General features: G+C 51.8%; 8 protein-coding genes across 8 annotated transcripts, besides 1 other annotated feature; 2 read left to right on the forward strand and 6 right to left on the reverse strand.

Moving 5' to 3' along the window:
* Window positions 1-89: 89 nt before the first annotated feature.
* On the reverse strand, window positions 90-1084 carry ACLA_061230 (putative short chain dehydrogenase/reductase family oxidoreductase; the record flags this gene model as incomplete). Its single annotated transcript, XM_001273587.1, has 2 exons — window positions 90-383; window positions 446-1084. 2 exons carry the CDS (start codon window positions 1082-1084, stop codon window positions 90-92), a joined length of 933 nt encoding a protein of 310 aa, XP_001273588.1.
* Window positions 1085-2016: 932 nt separating this feature from the next.
* On the reverse strand, window positions 2017-3639 carry ACLA_061240 (cytochrome P450; the record flags this gene model as incomplete). Its single annotated transcript, XM_001273588.1, has 1 exon — window positions 2017-3639. One exon carries the CDS (start codon window positions 3637-3639, stop codon window positions 2017-2019), a length of 1623 nt encoding a protein of 540 aa, XP_001273589.1.
* A 268-nt stretch (window positions 3640-3907) lies between these two features.
* Window positions 3908-4828, forward strand: ACLA_061250 (uncharacterized protein; the record flags this gene model as incomplete). The annotated part of the gene is made up of 2 exons (XM_001273589.1): window positions 3908-4046; window positions 4095-4828. The coding sequence occupies 2 exons, from the start codon at window positions 3908-3910 to the stop codon at window positions 4826-4828; spliced, it is 873 nt and encodes a 290-aa protein (XP_001273590.1).
* A 181-nt stretch (window positions 4829-5009) lies between these two features.
* On the reverse strand, window positions 5010-6491 carry ACLA_061260 (transferase family protein; the record flags this gene model as incomplete). Its single annotated transcript, XM_001273590.1, has 1 exon — window positions 5010-6491. One exon carries the CDS (start codon window positions 6489-6491, stop codon window positions 5010-5012), a length of 1482 nt encoding a protein of 493 aa, XP_001273591.1.
* Window positions 6492-6794: 303 nt separating this feature from the next.
* ACLA_061270 (cytochrome P450) lies at window positions 6795-8653 on the reverse strand (the record flags this gene model as incomplete). The annotated part of the gene is made up of 4 exons (XM_001273591.1): window positions 6795-6972; window positions 7028-7185; window positions 7239-7349; window positions 7421-8653. The coding sequence occupies 4 exons, from the start codon at window positions 8651-8653 to the stop codon at window positions 6795-6797; spliced, it is 1680 nt and encodes a 559-aa protein (XP_001273592.1).
* Window positions 8654-8822: 169 nt separating this feature from the next.
* Window positions 8823-8852: a microsatellite.
* Window positions 8853-8929: 77 nt separating this feature from the next.
* ACLA_061280 (ABC transporter ATP-binding protein) lies at window positions 8930-13150 on the reverse strand (the record flags this gene model as incomplete). The annotated part of the gene is made up of 4 exons (XM_001273592.1): window positions 8930-9857; window positions 9916-11342; window positions 11438-12077; window positions 12183-13150. The coding sequence occupies 4 exons, from the start codon at window positions 13148-13150 to the stop codon at window positions 8930-8932; spliced, it is 3963 nt and encodes a 1320-aa protein (XP_001273593.1).
* A 649-nt stretch (window positions 13151-13799) lies between these two features.
* ACLA_061290 (FAD-dependent oxidoreductase) lies at window positions 13800-16258 on the forward strand (the record flags this gene model as incomplete). Its single annotated transcript, XM_001273593.1, has 3 exons — window positions 13800-14083; window positions 14122-14417; window positions 14469-16258. The coding sequence occupies 3 exons, from the start codon at window positions 13800-13802 to the stop codon at window positions 16256-16258; spliced, it is 2370 nt and encodes a 789-aa protein (XP_001273594.1).
* A 452-nt stretch (window positions 16259-16710) lies between these two features.
* Window positions 16711-18595, reverse strand: ACLA_061300 (putative Cytochrome P450 oxidoreductase; the record flags this gene model as incomplete). Its single annotated transcript, XM_001273594.1, has 3 exons — window positions 16711-16868; window positions 16966-17461; window positions 17531-18595. 3 exons carry the CDS (start codon window positions 18593-18595, stop codon window positions 16711-16713), a joined length of 1719 nt encoding a protein of 572 aa, XP_001273595.1.
* Between the last annotated feature and the right edge of the window lie 78 nt (window positions 18596-18673).

Genomic DNA, 18673 nt, shown 5'->3' on the forward strand with positions numbered 1-18673 from the left:
ATGGCGCAAGGCATAGAGAAGTACATCTTCACCATACAAGAACCGGAAAGGGGGCTCGGCACATTGACAACTCTTCGATAATTTGATTCTCAGGTTCGCATACCGCTATTCTGGAGCTCGGCTATAAACCGTCGCTTATGCTCAATGTAATTTTTATTCGGACGAGCAAGACTGCCAGTGGGATACAATGCTGTTAGTGGCACGTCGCGAACAGCAATCTCCGGAGCCGCTTTTGTGCCAACCATCTGCGTCTCAACAATACTGCCGCCACCCCATTGGGGCTCCTGCAGGACCCGCAAGATGACTGCAGCGCAGTCAAAAGCAGATAACGACACGTCCTCCAATGTCAACTTTCGATTCCACTCGGGCTCGAACATCGGGGTCTATGATTCCGCGGTTAGAGATCGCGGTGGCCCAAAGCTGATTCGATGGGAAAGTTACATACAAACACGGCCCCGGGGCACACAGCCGAAACCCGGATCCCAAATAAGTCCCGAAGATCACCCAAGCATCTGATAAAGCTGACAATGGCCGCTTTGCTGGCCATGTATAACGGTGTATCGATTGCATGGAGATAGCCGGCCATACTTGCCACGCACAGAAGATTACCCTTCACGTCCGGGGTTCGAGTCCAGTAATCCACGGCAATCTGGGACAGTCGAATGGGCGCCGCTTGATTGATGGCAAAAATCTGGTACTGACCGGGGGCCGCGTTGATGGGATCCGCAGACTTGGGCGACAGACCGGGCGGTTTCCAGAAGGAGCTGAATGGCGATTCATATATGCCGGCTATATTGGCGACAATATCAATCCGCCCGAATGTGCTCAAAGCGAACTCCCACAAGGCACTAAGTTGAGCCCAGTCGGCCACATCTGTTTTGTGGAATACTGCAGTCGAAGCTCCGGGTGTGACCGCCGGATGAGGGTATTTGGCAACCGTCGATGCGGCCTCTGGGCGCATTTTCAGGTCGGCCAGGATGACAGACGATCCTGCCTCGAGCAGCATGCTGGCCACTGCATGACCAATCCCTGAGCCAGCACCCGTCACTACAGCAAATTTTCCATTCAATTTATAAGTAGACATTCTTCAGAACAACTGCAAGACTTGTGAGTTGTTGTTGAGCTTCAATGATACTAGTGAACATAACGAACGGGACTTCCGCGGAGCTAGATGGACTAGAGCAATGGGAACAAATAATTGAGGCACAACTACGAGGCATCATGGCATTCTCCACCACAACCTGCTGGACTAAAGATGTCTTTGTATAGCGTCAGTGGCTTCTAGGCGATGTGTCGGAGCTTCCACAAGCGGACATCGCCGTCTGGGCCCTAACCCCAAGCCCTAACTTCGCGCAAAACAGCAACCGCCGCGTTCGTGAGTCCCTTGTCTTCGGCGCAACCCCAATTGGGGTCCAACTTCAAGATCCCGACGTTGGTGTTCTTGAGGATGCATACAGAGCATCACCTTAGACCCCAAATCGAGGCGGAACGGGGCGAGGTACATCCCATCTCAAAAGTTCTTCCACCAATCGACCTACCTGATCAACACAATAGCTAATTCCACGCGCAATATACGTGCATTCGGCGAGGTTATTAGAGCAAATCGAAGAGCAGGTGACAAGTTTCCAGAATCGAAAACGCGTGAGGCAATAATCATAGCCATTCAGTGTGGAAAGTCGCCATCCGAAAGTGGGAAGGTGGACCGTAAAACGGTATACAACACTTTGCAGCGTTTCAATTAACAATATAGCTTTGAATCACCATCTCGGAGTAGCCAGCCTAAGAAATATGATAATCGCATAAGACATCTATAGGTTTTCTTCTACTAGATATAACGAACAAATATTATGATCGAAGCATGGCTTTAGGTATGATGCATACGAGTATTTGGGCCGCCATAATACACAATGCCGAATTATTTCTCACGCAAAGAACTCAGAGGCGCCTCACTATTACGGCCGGGGATGATTGCAAAAAAGGCAGGATTTGCCTACCTTAGGGATGGAATACAACAGGTCAGACCAAATTGTCGTTGTTCATGGACGGCTCAACGGTTCCCTTTCGGCGGCGTACTCGTAGCTGGGCATTGGATGATGGAATGCGCAATATCCCAATCCATCTGTCGGGGGGTCTCGAGTCCATCATTTCCAGGTCGTAGTACATCAACGCGTACGCCAACATTAGTTTGAGCTCACTGGCCGCAAAGAATCGGCCGGGGCAGGCCTGACGGCCGTTGCCAAAAGCCAGGTAATCGCACCCAGTAGCGGGAAAGGTCAAGCGTGCTCGCTGTACATGGTCCTTGTTGGGGTCATTGCTGTTGACATCACGGCGCAGTCCAACGAAGCGGAATGGCTTGAAGGTATCTGGCTGCTCATACACATTGGGGTCGTGGACCACGCCAAGGTTATGGACGGCGCAGAAGTTACCGTAAGGTAGATGGACACCGGATGTCGTGGTGAATCCCTCCTTAGCTACGACTCTGCGACGAAGCCCGACGGCAACCAAAGTGTTGAGGCGGGCACTCTCGCGAAGCACCGAGTCAAGCTTCTCCATCTTACTCAATGCCAGCTTCGTCCATTGTCCTCCACATGTATCCAGAACTTGTTTGACCTCGGCTCGCAGCTCCTCAAGGACTTCAGGTGTAGACGACGCCAAATCCAGCATGACGTTCACGATGGTCAAGGAGGATGTGTGGATAGAGACCAGGTTCATCAAAAGTATACGGCCTGCAAGGGTCCTGGGCTGCCACATGCGAGGGTCACCACTTTCTTTGGCCTGCTCTATACACCACTCTAGAAAATCATTCTTCTTTTCCGCTTCGCCAGAGGTTTCCCCGGAACACGGCGAGGAGGGAGGATTGAAACTGTGGTGTAGGCGATGTTCAATCTCGGGAATTAGTATTTGAGTGAACCGGTTTTCGTAATAACGACAAGGAAGCGTGAACAAGAATGATGCCAAAGGACGTAGCGGCTTCCATGTAAAACTCAATAACAGCTGGCTGAATGGCAGTGCTCGCGCAAAGCCAATCCCGGCATCCAGCAGCGCCGAGTCACGACAGTATGGGAGACCGACAAAGGCGTAATTTGTTGCTCTGCTCACAATAGCACCCATACTGTCCCATATGGTAACGTCACGAAATGACTCCGTGTTGGTTCCCCATTGCTGCTCAAAACCCCGAATGGTCTCATTAGCCAAGCCAGGAAGGAGATTAGGGACCTGGTTGGTTAACGTCGTCGTAATGAGCTTCGTGTGTGTTGGGTTCGAGACGATGAAATTGTCGGATATAGTGTACTCGTAGAGAAGGCCTTGTACAATAACCTCGCGCAAGCTGAGCACAGTACTGGGCTGATCCGTCACTAACTTGGTCTCAGACGCTGGAAGTAACACAAATGTTTGACCACCGGGTCCTGCAATAGGCAGAATTGCGGCCTGGTCCTTGTGCTTCGCGTAGGCTTCCAAGAGATTCCCCTGAAGATTGAGAGCGTTGCGCCATGCTGCTTGAAGAAAGGGAAACCAGTCGCTGTCTTTGGCGCCAATTATGGGTAAACCCTTGGGGAGATGCGCGACAGAGGGAAACAAGAGTTTTCGGACGATGTAAACGCAAATCAACCCCGCTACTATCTTCGTGATGATCGCCATAGTCGCGTCTGCACTGCTGATGCAGTTTGTGAAGACTGGTGACCGGGAGTGGAACCAGGAAGGGGATTAAACTGGGTGCCATTCACAAGAAATTCAAGTTGACCCGGCATCACGTCCACAGAGTTGTGGATGATATCTCGGGTTCTCTCAATGTGGAAAGGGCCGACAGCGGGCGCCTTGCAAATACAAGGAAAGGATTATTACTACAGATAACTGGGATGTACGTGCGCTCCATTTGACCGAGGCAGAGAGAGGAAGGCTGCCGAAAATGAAGATCCTTGCTCTCCACGGTCTCGGCTCGTCATCCTCGCTGCTGAAAGAGCAACTGGCGCCCTTCGTGAGGGCATTGGGCAAAGAGTACCAGTTCAAGTTTCTAGATGGAGCAATACCTTGCGGGAGAGGCCCAGGTACGGGTATCTACCATTCCAGCTCCAACCAATGCTGAAGCATCCTAGGCGTCCCGGCTTGGGCCTCCGGGCCCTTCTATTCATACGCAACAGGCTTCACTCCAGCGGAGATGCGTCAAGCTCTCCGCCACTTAGATGATTTTATCAAAGAGCACGGTCCTTTCGACGGCGTGTTTGGCTTCAGCCTGGGTGCTGCCCTTGCGATAACCTATATGCTGGATCAGCAACAAAAGCAAGCTTCTTCGCCATTCTGTTTTGCTGTCATGTTCTCGCCCATCTTTGTTGTTTCACCTGATGATAGCTATTGTGAGCAGCTTCTGCGGCGATGGCTAGCAGATGAGCATGCAGTGTTTCGGTCCAAGTTCCCCGATGGCGATTTTATGACGGAGTTGGAAGATCCGTCCGAGCGAACGCTTGCCCAGTATCTGCAGCAGGTCTTGTCCATGCAGTCAATGGGCGTTGGAATGATTTTGCCAAACGCGAATGTCGATTTCCTGGGCACCAAGAAGCCCGAGGAAGTACCGCGCTTGATACATCCAGATTTGTTCCACGCCCGGATCAAAATCCCAACGGTGCATGTGAGCGGGCAGAACGACTCCCCCTACATTGGAAAGCAGTCGGGAGTTGCACGAGACCTATGCACACCTTCGATTCGGCGGGTGCATAGTCACGATGGCGGCCATGACGTACCCTTTAAGATATCCGACGTGAATGCCATTGTTCCATCGATCAAGGCGATGGCCGAGGAAGGTACTCAGATGCGAGACTTGTATGGGGTTTGATCTCGTGCTCGCGAACGGAAACGGGGCGGAAATTATATGTCATGGAAAGGGCAATCTTCAAGTTGGACATTGCCCTGGTCGAACTTCCATCGTCTGAAACATGTTTTTTTTTTTTTTTTCAAATTCGCAAGCTCAAGGATGTATTATGATATATACTGCCCTTTCTCTCCTTCCGTTACTGTTACATGCGTAAACTATATTTCGTAAACTCCCCGTCCTTGTCGAGGAAATTCACTTCTTTGTCAGATAAAGTCATGACAAACTCGATTCCGCCATAAGACTTTCGAGGTATGACGAAACAGGTACGGAAGCCACTGTTGCAATCTCCCATGAGCGGCCGAAAAGCTTCCGGTCGACCACCAGCACCGAATGTCTGGGCCCCAAAGCAGGTTTCATTGAACGGAAGCGTTGTTGGAGCCAGGATGCCCACTGAGGGTGATTTCATGCGAGATGCTCGCAGTTGCGGTAGTCTTTTGTAGTCTGGGACCGAATCGAGTAGTCTGTACGCATCCAGCAGGCTAGCGTGACCTGCGAAAGTTGCCGCATGGGTCCGTATCGTTTTCGCGAGCTGGGGTATGCTCATATCCTTGGCCACAAGATGGCTCAGGGAAAGTGCAAGTCTGTTTTCAAAGTTGACATTGCCCAGATAACTGGTTGCCAGCAGATCCTGGAGCTGCGGCCGCGCATCGAAGGGGATGCTGACCTCTGAAATTGCGGTGCCCAGCTCGCCGATGCTGTGCTGCGCGTCCTGAGTTGCCATCCAAGCCCTGACGACACTTCTCCAGATCAAAGCACAGATCAGGTCGTTTCCAGAAACATCCGTAGCGCCAAGTTCAGCAACGCAGTCTTTGCGCAGGGCGGTATATGAACCTTGCGGCAGATAAAACAACCTGGGCTTCATCGTGTTGGGCACGCCACGAAGGGCGTCGGGAGCGGTGGAAGTCATCTCAAGAAACGCGTGTTCGGAGTCGAGGCCGACGAGACGACAAATCCCTGCTGCCAGATGACTTGAAACCTCGTCTCGCTTGTCCCCTTTGCATGTCCTTCTCCATGCTGTCCGTTCAAACCCCGAGCCCAGGCCGCCGTGGGGTTGAACACTGTTGTCCGGCTCTGCGTTTGTCATCCAAGAGCTGCAATGGTGAGCCCAAACTTGAGTCACAGAGAGCATAGCGGTGCCGTCCGAGGCCGGGCTCGCGACACAGAGAACCAGAGCACAGCCCCCAGGCAAAAAATTGGCCTGGGCCGTCAAAACATCAGCCCCTTTCTCGAAATCTGGCTGAAACGGGGTCGTCCATAACAAGTTTTCCTCTTTGAATGTGCCCAACGGGAAACCCTGATCTCTGAGATCCGAGAATTTCAGATCAGTTGCTAGCTCATTGAATCGTAGTTGATGTGGTTGTTCTTTGGAAGAAAGGGATTCGAAACGAATTTCCAACTTGCCGGGACGCCACCCCGTGGTATCCTCGCTCCGCCAGTGTACGCGACCATTGAGCCAAGGGATTTGAGCAAAGGTTCGACGCAGGCCTTCTTGGAGACGTCCAAAGGCATCCTGCACCGTGACATCCTGCTTCAAACTCAAGTAGATCACGCTCTGTGGAATATTCCACGCAGCTATGTGGTCGAGGGGGTCAAGCACAATCTTCGAAGTCGGGGCCATGGTCATCACAACACGGTTCTGAGGATAATTGAAACACCTTGTTCGTGGTTTTCATTTGTACTTGTTTCTCAAATTGGTAGTCTTAAATCCGGAGCATCGTCAGTGGCTGAGAACCATACTGGTAAGCAATACTCAAGTCCCTTGGAGGTCGGATGTTACTAGATTCGGTCATTCCAGATTATGAGTAGATGCATAGGCATTGTTACTAGTGGTTTGGGGGGGTAGACGAGCTAAGCAAACAATATCTTCCCCGAATCATCTCAGCCAGACCTTTCTTTGGTCGAATCTGCCGGGATTGCTGGCCCAGTGTTAACCTGCTCTATCTTGTGTAATCCTCACGCGGATTCCCTGCCCTTCAAGGCTCGGGAGCCCAATGATACAATCACGCTTTACATCGACGTCCCGCTCCCTGATTGTTTCATGCAAACGCATGTCAAAACGAGTCATGAGGCGGGCTATAGTGAGATAAAGTTCGGCATGTACAAGACTGTTGGGTGGTCAGACGGCAGAGGAAACAAGACCGATAGCTGATGAAAACTGACTTGATACCAAGGCATATCCGAGATCCTTTGCCAAAGCCCATGAAATAATTCTGTTTCAACTCAGGATTGTCAAGCCAGCGATGCGGATTGAACGTGTAGGGATCCGGGAAGATGTCGGGATTCATATGATGCAGATAATGAGATTGCATCACACGCGCCTATACCCATGGATTAATGAGAAGTCGAGTTTAGCCTTGCGAAATGCACTCACCCCCGCGGGTATAATCCATTTGCCGTAGCGTAGTGTCTCCTCCGGTGCATATCGAGGCATTCGGCTGGAAACCACATGAGAGAGCCTGATACCCTCCGTGATTACTGCCGGCTGTTTGAGCCAACATGATTAGCTTTTGTCTTACGTCGATGGAGGTTGACTTGTTCTCAATAATGACCCACAAAAAACCTCAAGGCTTCGAGAGCGGCCACGGACACCCGTGAGTCCGGATGGGGCATGAGGGGCGCCAGTTCTTCCCTCAGTTGCAATACGGTCTGAGGATTGTCCAAGATATGAAAGAGGACAAGCGACAGGGCCCTGGCAGTAGTCTCGGTGCCTGCAATAACCAAGAGATTGGCCTCTGCCGCTAAGCGGGCGGGTGCTTTCTCGCTGGGCGGAAGGTTGCTCCGTAGAATATCCTGGAAGATGGATTTGCCCTTGTTTCCCTTCCCTGCTTCCTGTTGACGGACAGATTCCTCAATTATCCCGCGGAAGAAGAGTCGATTCCTTGGAATGAGGGCAGCGGCAGGGCTGATTCGATGCACGAGGCTCGACGGAATCAGCGTAAGACATGCCTTGGCAAGCCAAGGGAACTGACGACCGACAGGGCCAAGTTGACTCAGTTTGCTGTATGCCTCGAGATACTCCGCGGCGAAGTCCTGGCGCGTCAAGTTGTCCGTCTCCGCGCCGAAAGCGTAGGCCGAGATGACGTCCATTGTCAGCGCACCGCAAGCGAAGGTGAGAGAAACAATATCACCTGTGCGACAAGCCTCTGCAAAGCGACCACACAGGATTTCAATCTTGTCGATTATCATCTGCTCGTGCTCTTGGACGGAACGCTTGCTGAAGAAACGATTGAGGGCGGCCCTTCGCATGCGGTGGACATCGTGATCGACAGTCTGAAAAACCGACCATCCCAGAGGGCCATTGGACTCGGAGCGGTAGTACCAGGGATCTCGATTGCGCTTCCGCTTGCCGCCGGCATATATTTCATCGAGGTAGTTGGGGTCATTGATATGCAAGTGAATTGGGTTGATGCGAACAATTGGCCCGTATTTCTTGTGCATTTCCTCAATCTTCCACAGGTAGCGCAGTTTGTGTGGGAAAAGGTCATAGTAAAACTCATACCAAAATGTCGCTGCTGCAAGCTTGGGGCCTGGGAACTGGGCCAGCGGGTGAAGTGTTAAGCGATAGATACAGAGAAGGATTCCGTAGACGAGGTACAGAGATATCCCACCGAGCAGGACATCTTTGAATGTGCAGTGGATTAGGAAGCTGGAGAGGTCTGAGGACATCATTAGGGCAAATGGTTCTTCGTAGATACAACGCCAGGGTTGCTGGAGTTGTTCCATTTCAACTCCCCAAGGGCGGGTATACGTCGGATATAACCAAGAATGGAAGGTCCCGGCAGCCATCGTGACAGAAAGAAATGGCTGCCTGCCTTTGCGACTTTGTTCCAATGCGACTACGAGACGCCATGGGATGATGATCTGGACTAATAAGAAACAAGGGCGAATAACATTATTACTATCTAGTGATAGAGAAGAGAAATAATCAAAGGTAAAGATCACAGGATGAACCGAAAAAAAGAAAAAGAAGAAGAAGAAGAAGAAGCATCAATTTGATAGTCACTATCCGACTGGACGTTTTCTCAGAACCGCCCAAAGATTCGGAATCCCCAGGTAGAAGATTCACATGTCGCCCAAATTCTGCAAGCTGACAAGCTCAAAGTATGCCGAGCGCTTCTGCATCAGCTCAGAATGAGTTCCACACTCGATGATGCGGCCTTGGTTGAAGACATAGATCATGTCTGCCTTTTGCACCGTACTGAGACGATGTGCTACAGCGATCGTCGTGCGGCCTTGAGCGGCGGTATCCAGAGCCGCTTGCACAAGCTTTTCAGACTCTGAATCAAGAGCGGAAGTGGCCTCGTCCAGCAAAAGGATTCTGGGGTTGCGGAGCAATGCTCTAGCTATGGCAAGACGTTGCTTCTGGCCACCTGACAGCATGCTGCCCTTACTACCAACGAGGGTATCGAACCCGTTTGGCAGACTGATGATGAAATCGTAGATGTTTGCGTTCTTGCAGCATAGCACCATCTCGTCATCCGAAACGTCATCTCGGTCCGTACCCAGCATGATATTGTCACGGATGGTACCTTGGTAGAGCGTTGGCTCTTGGCTGACAAGTGCGAGATGGGAGCGGTAATTGTTGATGTTGAAAGACGAGATTTCCTTGCCGTCGACATAGACACCGCCAAGGACCGGATCGTAGAATCTCTCCAGGAGGGCAATTGCAGTGGACTTGCCACATCCACTAGCTCCGACGAACGCAACGTACTGCCCGGGCTTGACGTGCAGATTGAGACCTCGCAGAACGAGCTGGTTTGGTCGCGTCGGGTACCGGAAGTGCACGTTTCTGAACTCGACATGGCCTTCTATACTCTGGACCATCTCGCCATCATGGCTCCAGCTATCGATATCCGGCGTCCGGTCGAAGAGAGCCTTGAGACTAGCAGCGGCGTGCCGGGCTTTGGCAATATCCGGCGCAAAGCTGAAGATGGTCCCTGCAGACTGCGCCCCGAAGATGACTGTGCTGAAACACAGGAAGAATTGGAACCTGAACATATGGGTTAGAACTAACATGGCGTCTGTTCCGGGAATTGTCATCTACTCACATGGAATATTCGTGTCTGCCGAACAAGCCACCTCCATACCAAAAGCCGAGAGCCATGCAAAGAAATTGAAGTGATTGAGATGCCGCGTAAAGAACGGATGACTTGAGAACCGACCACACTAACCTGCGGCCTTGCGAGAGGAGCTGTTCGTGGTAGTGATTGCAAACGTCCGCCTCGCGGGTCAAGGAAGCCACGGTTCGGATGGCTGAAGTGGCCTCGCAGGCATAGCTTGCAGAATCTTCGTACGCCTTCTTCTTCTCCTTCTCGAGTCGGACCAGCATGGCCAAACGGAAGTACCCACAAGCGAGAAGGAGGGGGATGGTGGAGATGCACACCAGACTAAGCTTCCACCCTACGGCCAGACCAATGGCGCAGGCGGCAACTAAGGTGGTGACTAGCAAGAGAATGGTCATAAGAGTAATCCCAGACAGCCCAGCCAGGTGGGAGGTCTCAGTGGACAGGAAAGAAGTGAGAGCACCCGAGGAACGTTGGTCGAAAAAGGCAATGTCCTGTCGGAGGATATATCGAAATGCTCGGTCGCGAACCCGATGGGTAAGACGCTCGGCGCAGTAAGAGAACGCAATACCCTGCGAGATGAGAGCGAACAGCTGTACAAAGGCGAGCATCAAATACATCAGCGACCAGAAATTGGCTTGTCGCCGTATCTCCGAGCTCTCTGAAAGAGGAAGCGAAAGGGCTGTAATGCACTTGGAGAAGAAGACAGCTTGGGTTGGATTCCCTCCACCACAAATGGCCGAGAGTACAAGTCCAAAGAGCATATATTTCCATTCTTTTTTGTTCAAACCAGCGACAAACCGTATCAGCGTGAATAAGGTATAATTGTCGGCAATTTCCTCTGGTCCCTTCTTCGCAAGTGCCGTTCTCGATGCGGTCCTGTCTGATCGTGTCTGGTCCACCTGAAGGTCATCAGGGTCTTCTTCTTGAACCTCTTTGTCTGAGATGTAGCCACTCTCCTTGGATTCGGGTCGCCGTAATTCGTAATCGGTTTGAGGCAGTATGGGGTCTTCATCTTGGTTTCTAGACTCTTGCTTCATCGCGATTCGCTGAGCCTCGGCCAGGTTGTAGTAAGCCCCTTTCCTCTGGAGAAGGTCATCGTGGGTGCCCTGTTCAACAATACGTCCGTGGGACATAACCACAATATTGTCCGCATTCTTGATAGTAGACAGTCGGTGGGCGATGATCACGGTGGTTCGTCCCTGGGCAGCTTTGTCGAGTGCGGCTTGCACGACTCCCTCACTCTTTGTGTCGAGTGCGGATGTTGCTTCGTCAAGTAGCAGGATCTTAGGATTGCTAACCATGGCCCTAGCAATGGCAATGCGTTGTTTCTGACCTCCTGAGAGAAGGAACCCCCGTTCGCCAATGTCGGTTTCGTAGCCCTCGGGAAGGGAGGTGATGAAGTCGTGGGCCTGGAAAGCAACGAAGTCAGAACATCGTATCGTATATGGCACGAGCAGAGAGGGGTGTGTCTGAGGCAGGGCATCATGGCATTTGCCTTACTTACGTTTGCCATCCGAGCAGCACGTTCGACCAGCTCACAAATTGATTTTTCGGACTCATGCTCGTGCGCTGTTCCGATCAAACCGTGCTTGATATTGCCAAATATCGTCGTAGCGAATAAGGTAGGCTCCTGGCTCACCAGAGAAATTTGCTGTCGCAACCAGCGTAGATTCAGGTCTTTGATATCATGGCCGTCGATGTGTACGCATCCACCGACAGGATCGTAGAAACGCTCAACCAGCCCGATTATAGTGCTTTTCCCAGAGCCTGAAGCCCCAACAAGCGCAGTAGTCTTGCCCGCAGGGATCAGTAAGCTCACATCATCCATCACAACAACGTTGGGGCGGGAAGGGTATATGTGTCGGATATTCTTGAGTTCCACATTTCCTTGCAGTTCCTCCAGCTTCTGCCCCTCGGTCGATGAAGGGTCGAGAGGAGAGACACGATCAATGGTTGCGTAGATCTTGTTGGCTGCGGCCACCGCTGTGGTGATGGCCTGGATATTGGGTGTAATATTCCCGAGGGCAAAAGCCCCCATCATGATGGCCATTTGAATAGTGAGGATTTGCGCTAATCCAACGGACCCATCCACCAGGAAGCGGGAGCCCATCCAGAAAGACAGTCCGTAGTTGAGGTAGATGTACCTAAAAAAAAAAAAGAAAGGCAAGGTCAGAACACTGGGCTGTTTGAGGTAGTTCAAGAGACCGTCATTTGGACGGCAAAGATGTTGTGCCACTCGCTGTACTTACAGAAAGAGAAAACCAATCATTGAGCTGGTGATGGACTTGAGCTTGAACCCGGACTTCTCTGCTTCGACGAGATACCCATCGTATCGTCGAGCCAGCTTCTCTTGGGTATTGAACGCAGTCGCATTTCGGATCGAGCTGATGACCTCTTCTGCAACCGTTCCTCCTTCAGCAAAATGGCCGAGATATTTCTTGCTGAGCTTAGCGATGAACGAGCCCACGGCGCCCAATGTAACCACAATAGCAGCGACAGTAGAACACAGAATCAGCGTGAGCTTCCAGTATCTGATGAAACCAATCACAAACGCGGCCACAAAGGTGGCGACGGCAGTCAAGGTCAATCCCACTTTCTCTGAGATACCTTCCTGGACAAGATTGGTGTCTGCTGTGATGCGTGTGGTGATCTCCCCGGCGCCGAGCTCGTCGAAAAAAGCAATATTCTGCCTCAGAATGGCGGCCAAGAACTGCTGTCTGATCTTTGCTGTGATGTGTTGACCGGTGTACACGAAACCGACCGTGGCCAAGTACACCATCACAAACTCGCCAATAGCGAGGTAGAGGAAGTACAGAGAGAACCTGGCAAGCTCGCTGGTGAATTGGCTGTCAGATATGTCGCCCAAGAGGAAGCTGCGGAAGGTGCCTGCAAGACCTCCAAACAGGACGGTCATCAGAGGCATGAGTGCACCGCCGATGATGGCTGCGAGCGAGGCGATGACCAGGACGACCTTGTCATTCCGTGTTGCATAACGATACAGCGTCATGTAATTGACCTGGGTGGCGGGCAGATCCAACTGTCTCTTGAGGATGACCCTCTCGTGCTCAGGCAGATGCTTGAACGGATCACCATCTTCCTCATTTCTGTCTGCATCTGCCGGCGCTGAGCCGACTGGGTTCAAGGGAGGGTTGGCAGGCGCGGCCTCCTGGCCTGCCTCGACAGGCGCTTGCTGGTCTCCAAGGTTGCGGCTCGGCATGGTGAGGTAGTCCAGCAATCATCCGAGGGGGGCAGTGGCAGTCAGTTATGGTGGTCAAGTCCAGGAATGGAGTGAGGATGAAGCTGGAGGATCGTTGAGGCGGGGCTGAGCTGAATCTTCGCGTTTTGTTTACGCCCCTGAGTGTCCCTGAGTACCCCCTGCCGACGCGTTTTCTTTTTTTGGGGATCAGTGGGCAGCGACAAGGATATGGGTACAGTACTAGCCTGTGAGATTCGTCTGCACTTAGATAGGCCAGCAGAGAGAGTCCGCTTTAGATACGTGGGCCCTGACTTAGAACACACAAGAAAACATCTCTTTTCTTTCATTTAGCGAATTCGCCAGATGTCTGTATACTACGTGGGCCACGGCCGAAGACTTCCAAGACTTCAAGAGTGGCAGATTGCTAAGCCCCAGTCAGCGAATCAACGTGGGGGCTCGGATGTTTCTCAATCGGGTAATCGCTCATTCTTTCCGTCCCTGTACCCTAACCCTATCTATAGTTACGGGCTCTTTGATAGCAGCTAGTCTCGTTGACGACAAAGAAACTATGTAGCTATCCCATATTCCCGAACGTATCTCCGATCTCGCGTTTGTTCGGCTACTACTCCTTTGTTTGGATTCTTCGATTTCCAAAGACCTCACCGCATCAATGCGGGTAATCATCGTTGGCGGGGGCCTGGCGGGCCTCACGCTTGCAAGTGCACTGGAAAAAGCGAATGTTGATTTTGTATTGCTAGAGGCCCGAGGTCGATTTGATCCCCCAGTCGGAGCATCGATTGGGCTGAATGCTGCCGCAATGCGCATCCTGGATCAGCTAGGCGCGGCCAAAGAGATCATGGATCATACAACACCAATCAAAATGTCCAAACTTCATCGCAGCGACGGTACACTGGTCATGCCACCAGCGTTCACTTTCCCGATCTTGAAAGCCAGGTATGAGATAATTAGATGTCCAGTCAGTTTTGAAGCAGTTTCATTGAAGAATATGCTAGGTTTGGCTATGGAGTATGCTTTCTGGACCGACAACGCGCTCTCAAGGCGTTGATAGGCTCAATTACACTGAAAGACAAAATGCTGCCCAACAAGACCGTGTTGCGGATCGACCAAACGGATTCTGGCGTCAGTGTGTACTGTGAAGACGGCTCTTCCTACCATGGTGATGTAGTCGTTGGCTGTGATGGCGTCAACAGCAAAGCATCGACCCGTAGCGAGATGTGCCGTCTTGCTAAGGAGGATCCAGACCACTTCCGAGCGCTGAAGAAGACAAGTATGTGCGCAAAGCTGCGGGTCAAGAACTGCAACTAATGCCTCTCTCCAGGAATGAGTGCTGAATTCAACTGTCTCTTCGGCATATCTGACCCCGTAGATGGTCTCATCGAGGGAACCGTCGACACCGTTTTTGACCATGGCAGGTCCATGCTCGTGATCACCGGGAAACATGGACGAGTGTTCTGGTTTTACCATGAGAAGCTGGACAAGGTCTATTATACCGATGCCAAAGACTTCCCACGATACTCTCAAGCAGATGCGGAGAGTCTCGCGCTCAAAAATGCCTGGCGGCCTATCACCGAGACGGTGACGCTGGGAGACCTCTGGGAAAAGCGGGTGACCTGCACGCTGGTGCCGTTGGAGGAGGCCCTCTTTAAACTGTGGAGCTGGGGACGTATAGCGACTGTTGGGGATAACTCCCATAAGATGACCCCTAATACTGGCCAAGCTGGGAACAATGCAATCGAGTCTGCTGCTGCGCTAGCAAATCAACTCCAAAGGATCCATCATGAGGGGCCGATCACCTCTCAGACAATCAGGTCAGCGTTGCGCAAGTGGCAGGAGAAGCGCCAGGCCCGAGTCAACGCGACAGTGAAAGAAGCGGCGATGGTTTGCCGATTGCAGGCACTGGATAGTCGCATGGCCCCCTTCGTCATGAACTATGTTGTGCCAAATGCCACCGAGTCGCTGCTGAGTTTAGTTACCGGTACGCTCATCGGCGCTGAGATCATTGAGTACCTACCAGTCCCAGCCCAGTCTTTCGAAGGCTCCTGTCCCTTCAACCCAAGCCAAGGGATCGGCAAACACGAAAGATTGCTCAAACGTACGGCCCTTGCGTTGCCATTGCTCGTTCTCTCTTCTTGGGTGGCGACAATGACACCCATTGACAGTGTGAATGGTTCTATACGCCAGTTCCTGCAGCCAAGACAACTCACGGAATTCGGTGAACGAGCGCAGTTGCTTCAAAATTTACGCGCTCTTGCTGAGGAGAGTGTCATTTATGCCATATGGCTCATTGAGTCGAACCGTCGTGCCAATGTGATGACGTTCGCGCAGTTTCCAACCATCTTCTGGCTCCTTGGCCTTAGGTTTGGACCGGGGGTTGTTACTCCTTGTTACTATGCCCTGCACTTTGTATTCTCAGGCATCGAGAAATTCGCGGCAGCTGATGCAAGGCTCACCAATGTGGCCTACACCCGGTTGATCTTGCCCTCAGTAGTGCTCTTCATGGGTGCACCGGTTTTCCTCACCCTGAGTGGCTACTCCATCAAGGTCGATACAGCCCGGTGGCACTGGCGATGGATGCTCCAGCCACAGATCTTGATTGCAACCACGCAGTGGATCATGGTCAAATCTCGGATGAGCAAAGTCAGCATGCACGAGGACACAATGAGCAACCAGCTGCGGGATCTCCCCTACATCCGATGGTGCGTATGTGTCCTCAGTGCCGTATCTGCAGCGAGTTACATAGCTACTCGGCAGAGCGTACTCTTGGACGCCTTTTCGCCTGCTCTCTTGCCCGGTGCAGGTGGAGATTTGTCCGAGTTGAGCCGACACGGGACCCTCCTCGCGAGTCTCTTCTGGGTCGGCCTCTTGACCCATGATATCAAGAGCGCCGGGATGGCTAAAGAAAGTTGGGCGAAGATACTCACAATAGGCTTTGCGTCTGGCGCACTTGCAGGCCCTGTGGTTTCCATGGCGCTGGGGTGGATTTGGCGAGAGGAGATATTGGCGTCTAGGAGAGAAAGACACGCGGTCACTAGGGACAAGTATTCAGGAAAGTCAATCCTTGACGTCCAAAAAGAGATGCTCTTGCCCGGGGGAAGGGCGGCGAAGTGAGATAGTCGCAGGCTTGCTGATTCTTCGACCCTGTACAGGATGTGCTACTAGTATATTCAGACATAGTTTATATTCTGACCCATTCTCACTGGCACAAAAACGTCGCATTTTTTTCTGCAAGGACTCGCCGCGGTAGGATACATGCTCATACATATAGACTACTATCAAGATTATTCGTGTGGGTAGCTATAGATACTGTTATCAAAGTGGAAGCACCGCCTGGATCACGATGACTGATGAGCTGATATTGCTGCCTTTGAAATCATTTCATATCGGTAGTAGCCACGATGTAGCGGCGTCTGACTTCATCTAAAATCTAGAATTTGACTTGGCACCTCAAACTTGGAAATCTCCCGCGAAACACCAAAGCAACGAAGGAGCTTGTTGGTGTTCTATTGAGATTGTCTCTTTGAGTAACCAAATCGAGCCCCCTTGAGAAAGCCAGTCCGAGTTCAAAGAGGGCTAAGCCTGACGTAGCACTGCCGTGGCATTCGGAAAAGTCGCTGTTGAGACTCCATGCTGTCCAAGTCTTTGGGAAGAGACTCGAACTTAAAGTTCAAGACCAGGAGCACGAGGTTTACGCGAAATTCCATCAACGCGAGATTTCTGCCTAGATATATGCATCGGTGTCAGCCAAGGTTCCTGTCCTACTTATGGGGCGTCCGAACGGAGGGTCATCTGTGAGCATGATAGTCAAGTTCACATACCATAGCACATCCGTGGACCCGCAGAGAATCCCAGATGTGGAAATTGACGAGGGTTAAAGGAACCGTCTTCTGCAAGCCACCGCTCTGGCTGGAAATCATCCATGCCGTTGACGTCCCAGTATGATGCGAAGTTACCCTTGGAGTTGCGGGAAGTCTCGGATCTCAAGTGCTCAGGGATATCGAGGGGCTGTGTACCGATATAAGGGTTGAGAATTACCGTAACGCCCTTTGGGATTGAGTATCCGAGCACCTGGGTATCGGTGGTAGTTCTCCGAACGAGACGAGGAGACGTGTTCGCCGCGCGCATGGATTCCTCCATGTATGCTTCTAGATACGGGATCGGCGTGCTCAGGATCGCTTTCACTGAAGGCTGCTCTCCATTGAAACCTTTAGGCAAAGCATCGACAAGGGCCTTTCGTAGCTTTTCTTGCTTCTCGGGATTGGCGATCAGAAACTTTACCGACCAGGAGAGGAGAACAGCCTTTGTCTCGTGTCCCTTTAATTTCCTGTGCATCAGCTATCTGCCTCACAACTGGGTAATTGGCAAATTGGGCCTTGTACTTACAGCGACGAGAATCATGAACAGCTCATCATGAATCTCAGCTTGAACTGATGCCGGAAATGGAACGTTGACGGGCTGCCCCTGACGGATGTGGGCCAAGAGCTGACGCCGTACACCAGTGACCAGGACAGAGCTCTCTTCAAGCTCCATCAGTTGACCCTCGGATAGCCCTGCTAGCTTCGAGCGGGTGCTTTCAATAAGCCCGTCAATGGTGCTGTTTTTGAAAGCTAATTTCCGCTTGTAGACGGGTTGCTGTCTGAGATACCAAAGGTGCCACGTCGGGAAGACTGACTTCAGCGACTTTGCCACTGTGTTTATAAAGAACGACACGGCCTCGCACATATCAGGCTTCTGAATGACGGGAATTCGGGCCGGCGAGTCCAGTGATGGCGGTTGGACCGTGTCTGAGGTTGCGCAGAGGGCCTTGCTGCGTGCATTTTTGATGGCGTCGACATTGGTCCCGAATACCAGTTCCCATATTAGCTCGAACGCTGCTACATCGAAGTCGTCGAAGCAGTAAAATGGTAGACCACCGGCCATCTTGGCCTGAGCTCTAAGCAGGTCGATTAGCCCCAGGGCGCATCGGTACATCTTGGGCTCAGCGACGCGTCGTAGGAAAGGCGTGCCGGTAACGCCCTCCCAAAAGCGTCTCTGGTGTTTGAATGCCGGCCCCGTTGCTTTGACCAAACTGCAATGCGGAAGAAGAGAGCGATAGGCATCTTGTGTTCTGGGAGCGCGATCGAATTCGTGCGTGCGGTTGCTGAGGATGTCTTTGACCTCGCGAACGTCATCAACGATGATTGTGGGATTCGAAAAGGGCGCGAGAAAGAGCTGAATCACGGGCGAGTTGAGCTTCCTGGTCTGCTGGAAGATGAATTTGGCTGGATCCTGGGTTATCTTGACAGCGTCGAGCAGCCCCGACGAGTCTCCCCAGAACTTTCTTGCCGAGGCAGCGTTGTATGGGATGCCTGGATATGGGCTTGGATATGCCCGCTTGAATACATAGTAGAGTACGAATGCGAGAACGATTGCAATCGAAGGTAGGTTGTTCCATGATAGTAGATCCATATTTTTCTAGCGGTTCCGCGCAGGGAAACTAACCAAATGTAATCGATGACAGGTTTCGTGGACTTTTGAATTGTACAT

Source organism: Aspergillus clavatus, genomic scaffold (genome assembly GCF_000002715.2).
Source record: "Aspergillus clavatus NRRL 1 1099423829796 genomic scaffold, whole genome shotgun sequence".
In the NCBI taxonomy this organism is placed as follows: domain Eukaryota; kingdom Fungi; phylum Ascomycota; class Eurotiomycetes; order Eurotiales; family Aspergillaceae; genus Aspergillus; species Aspergillus clavatus.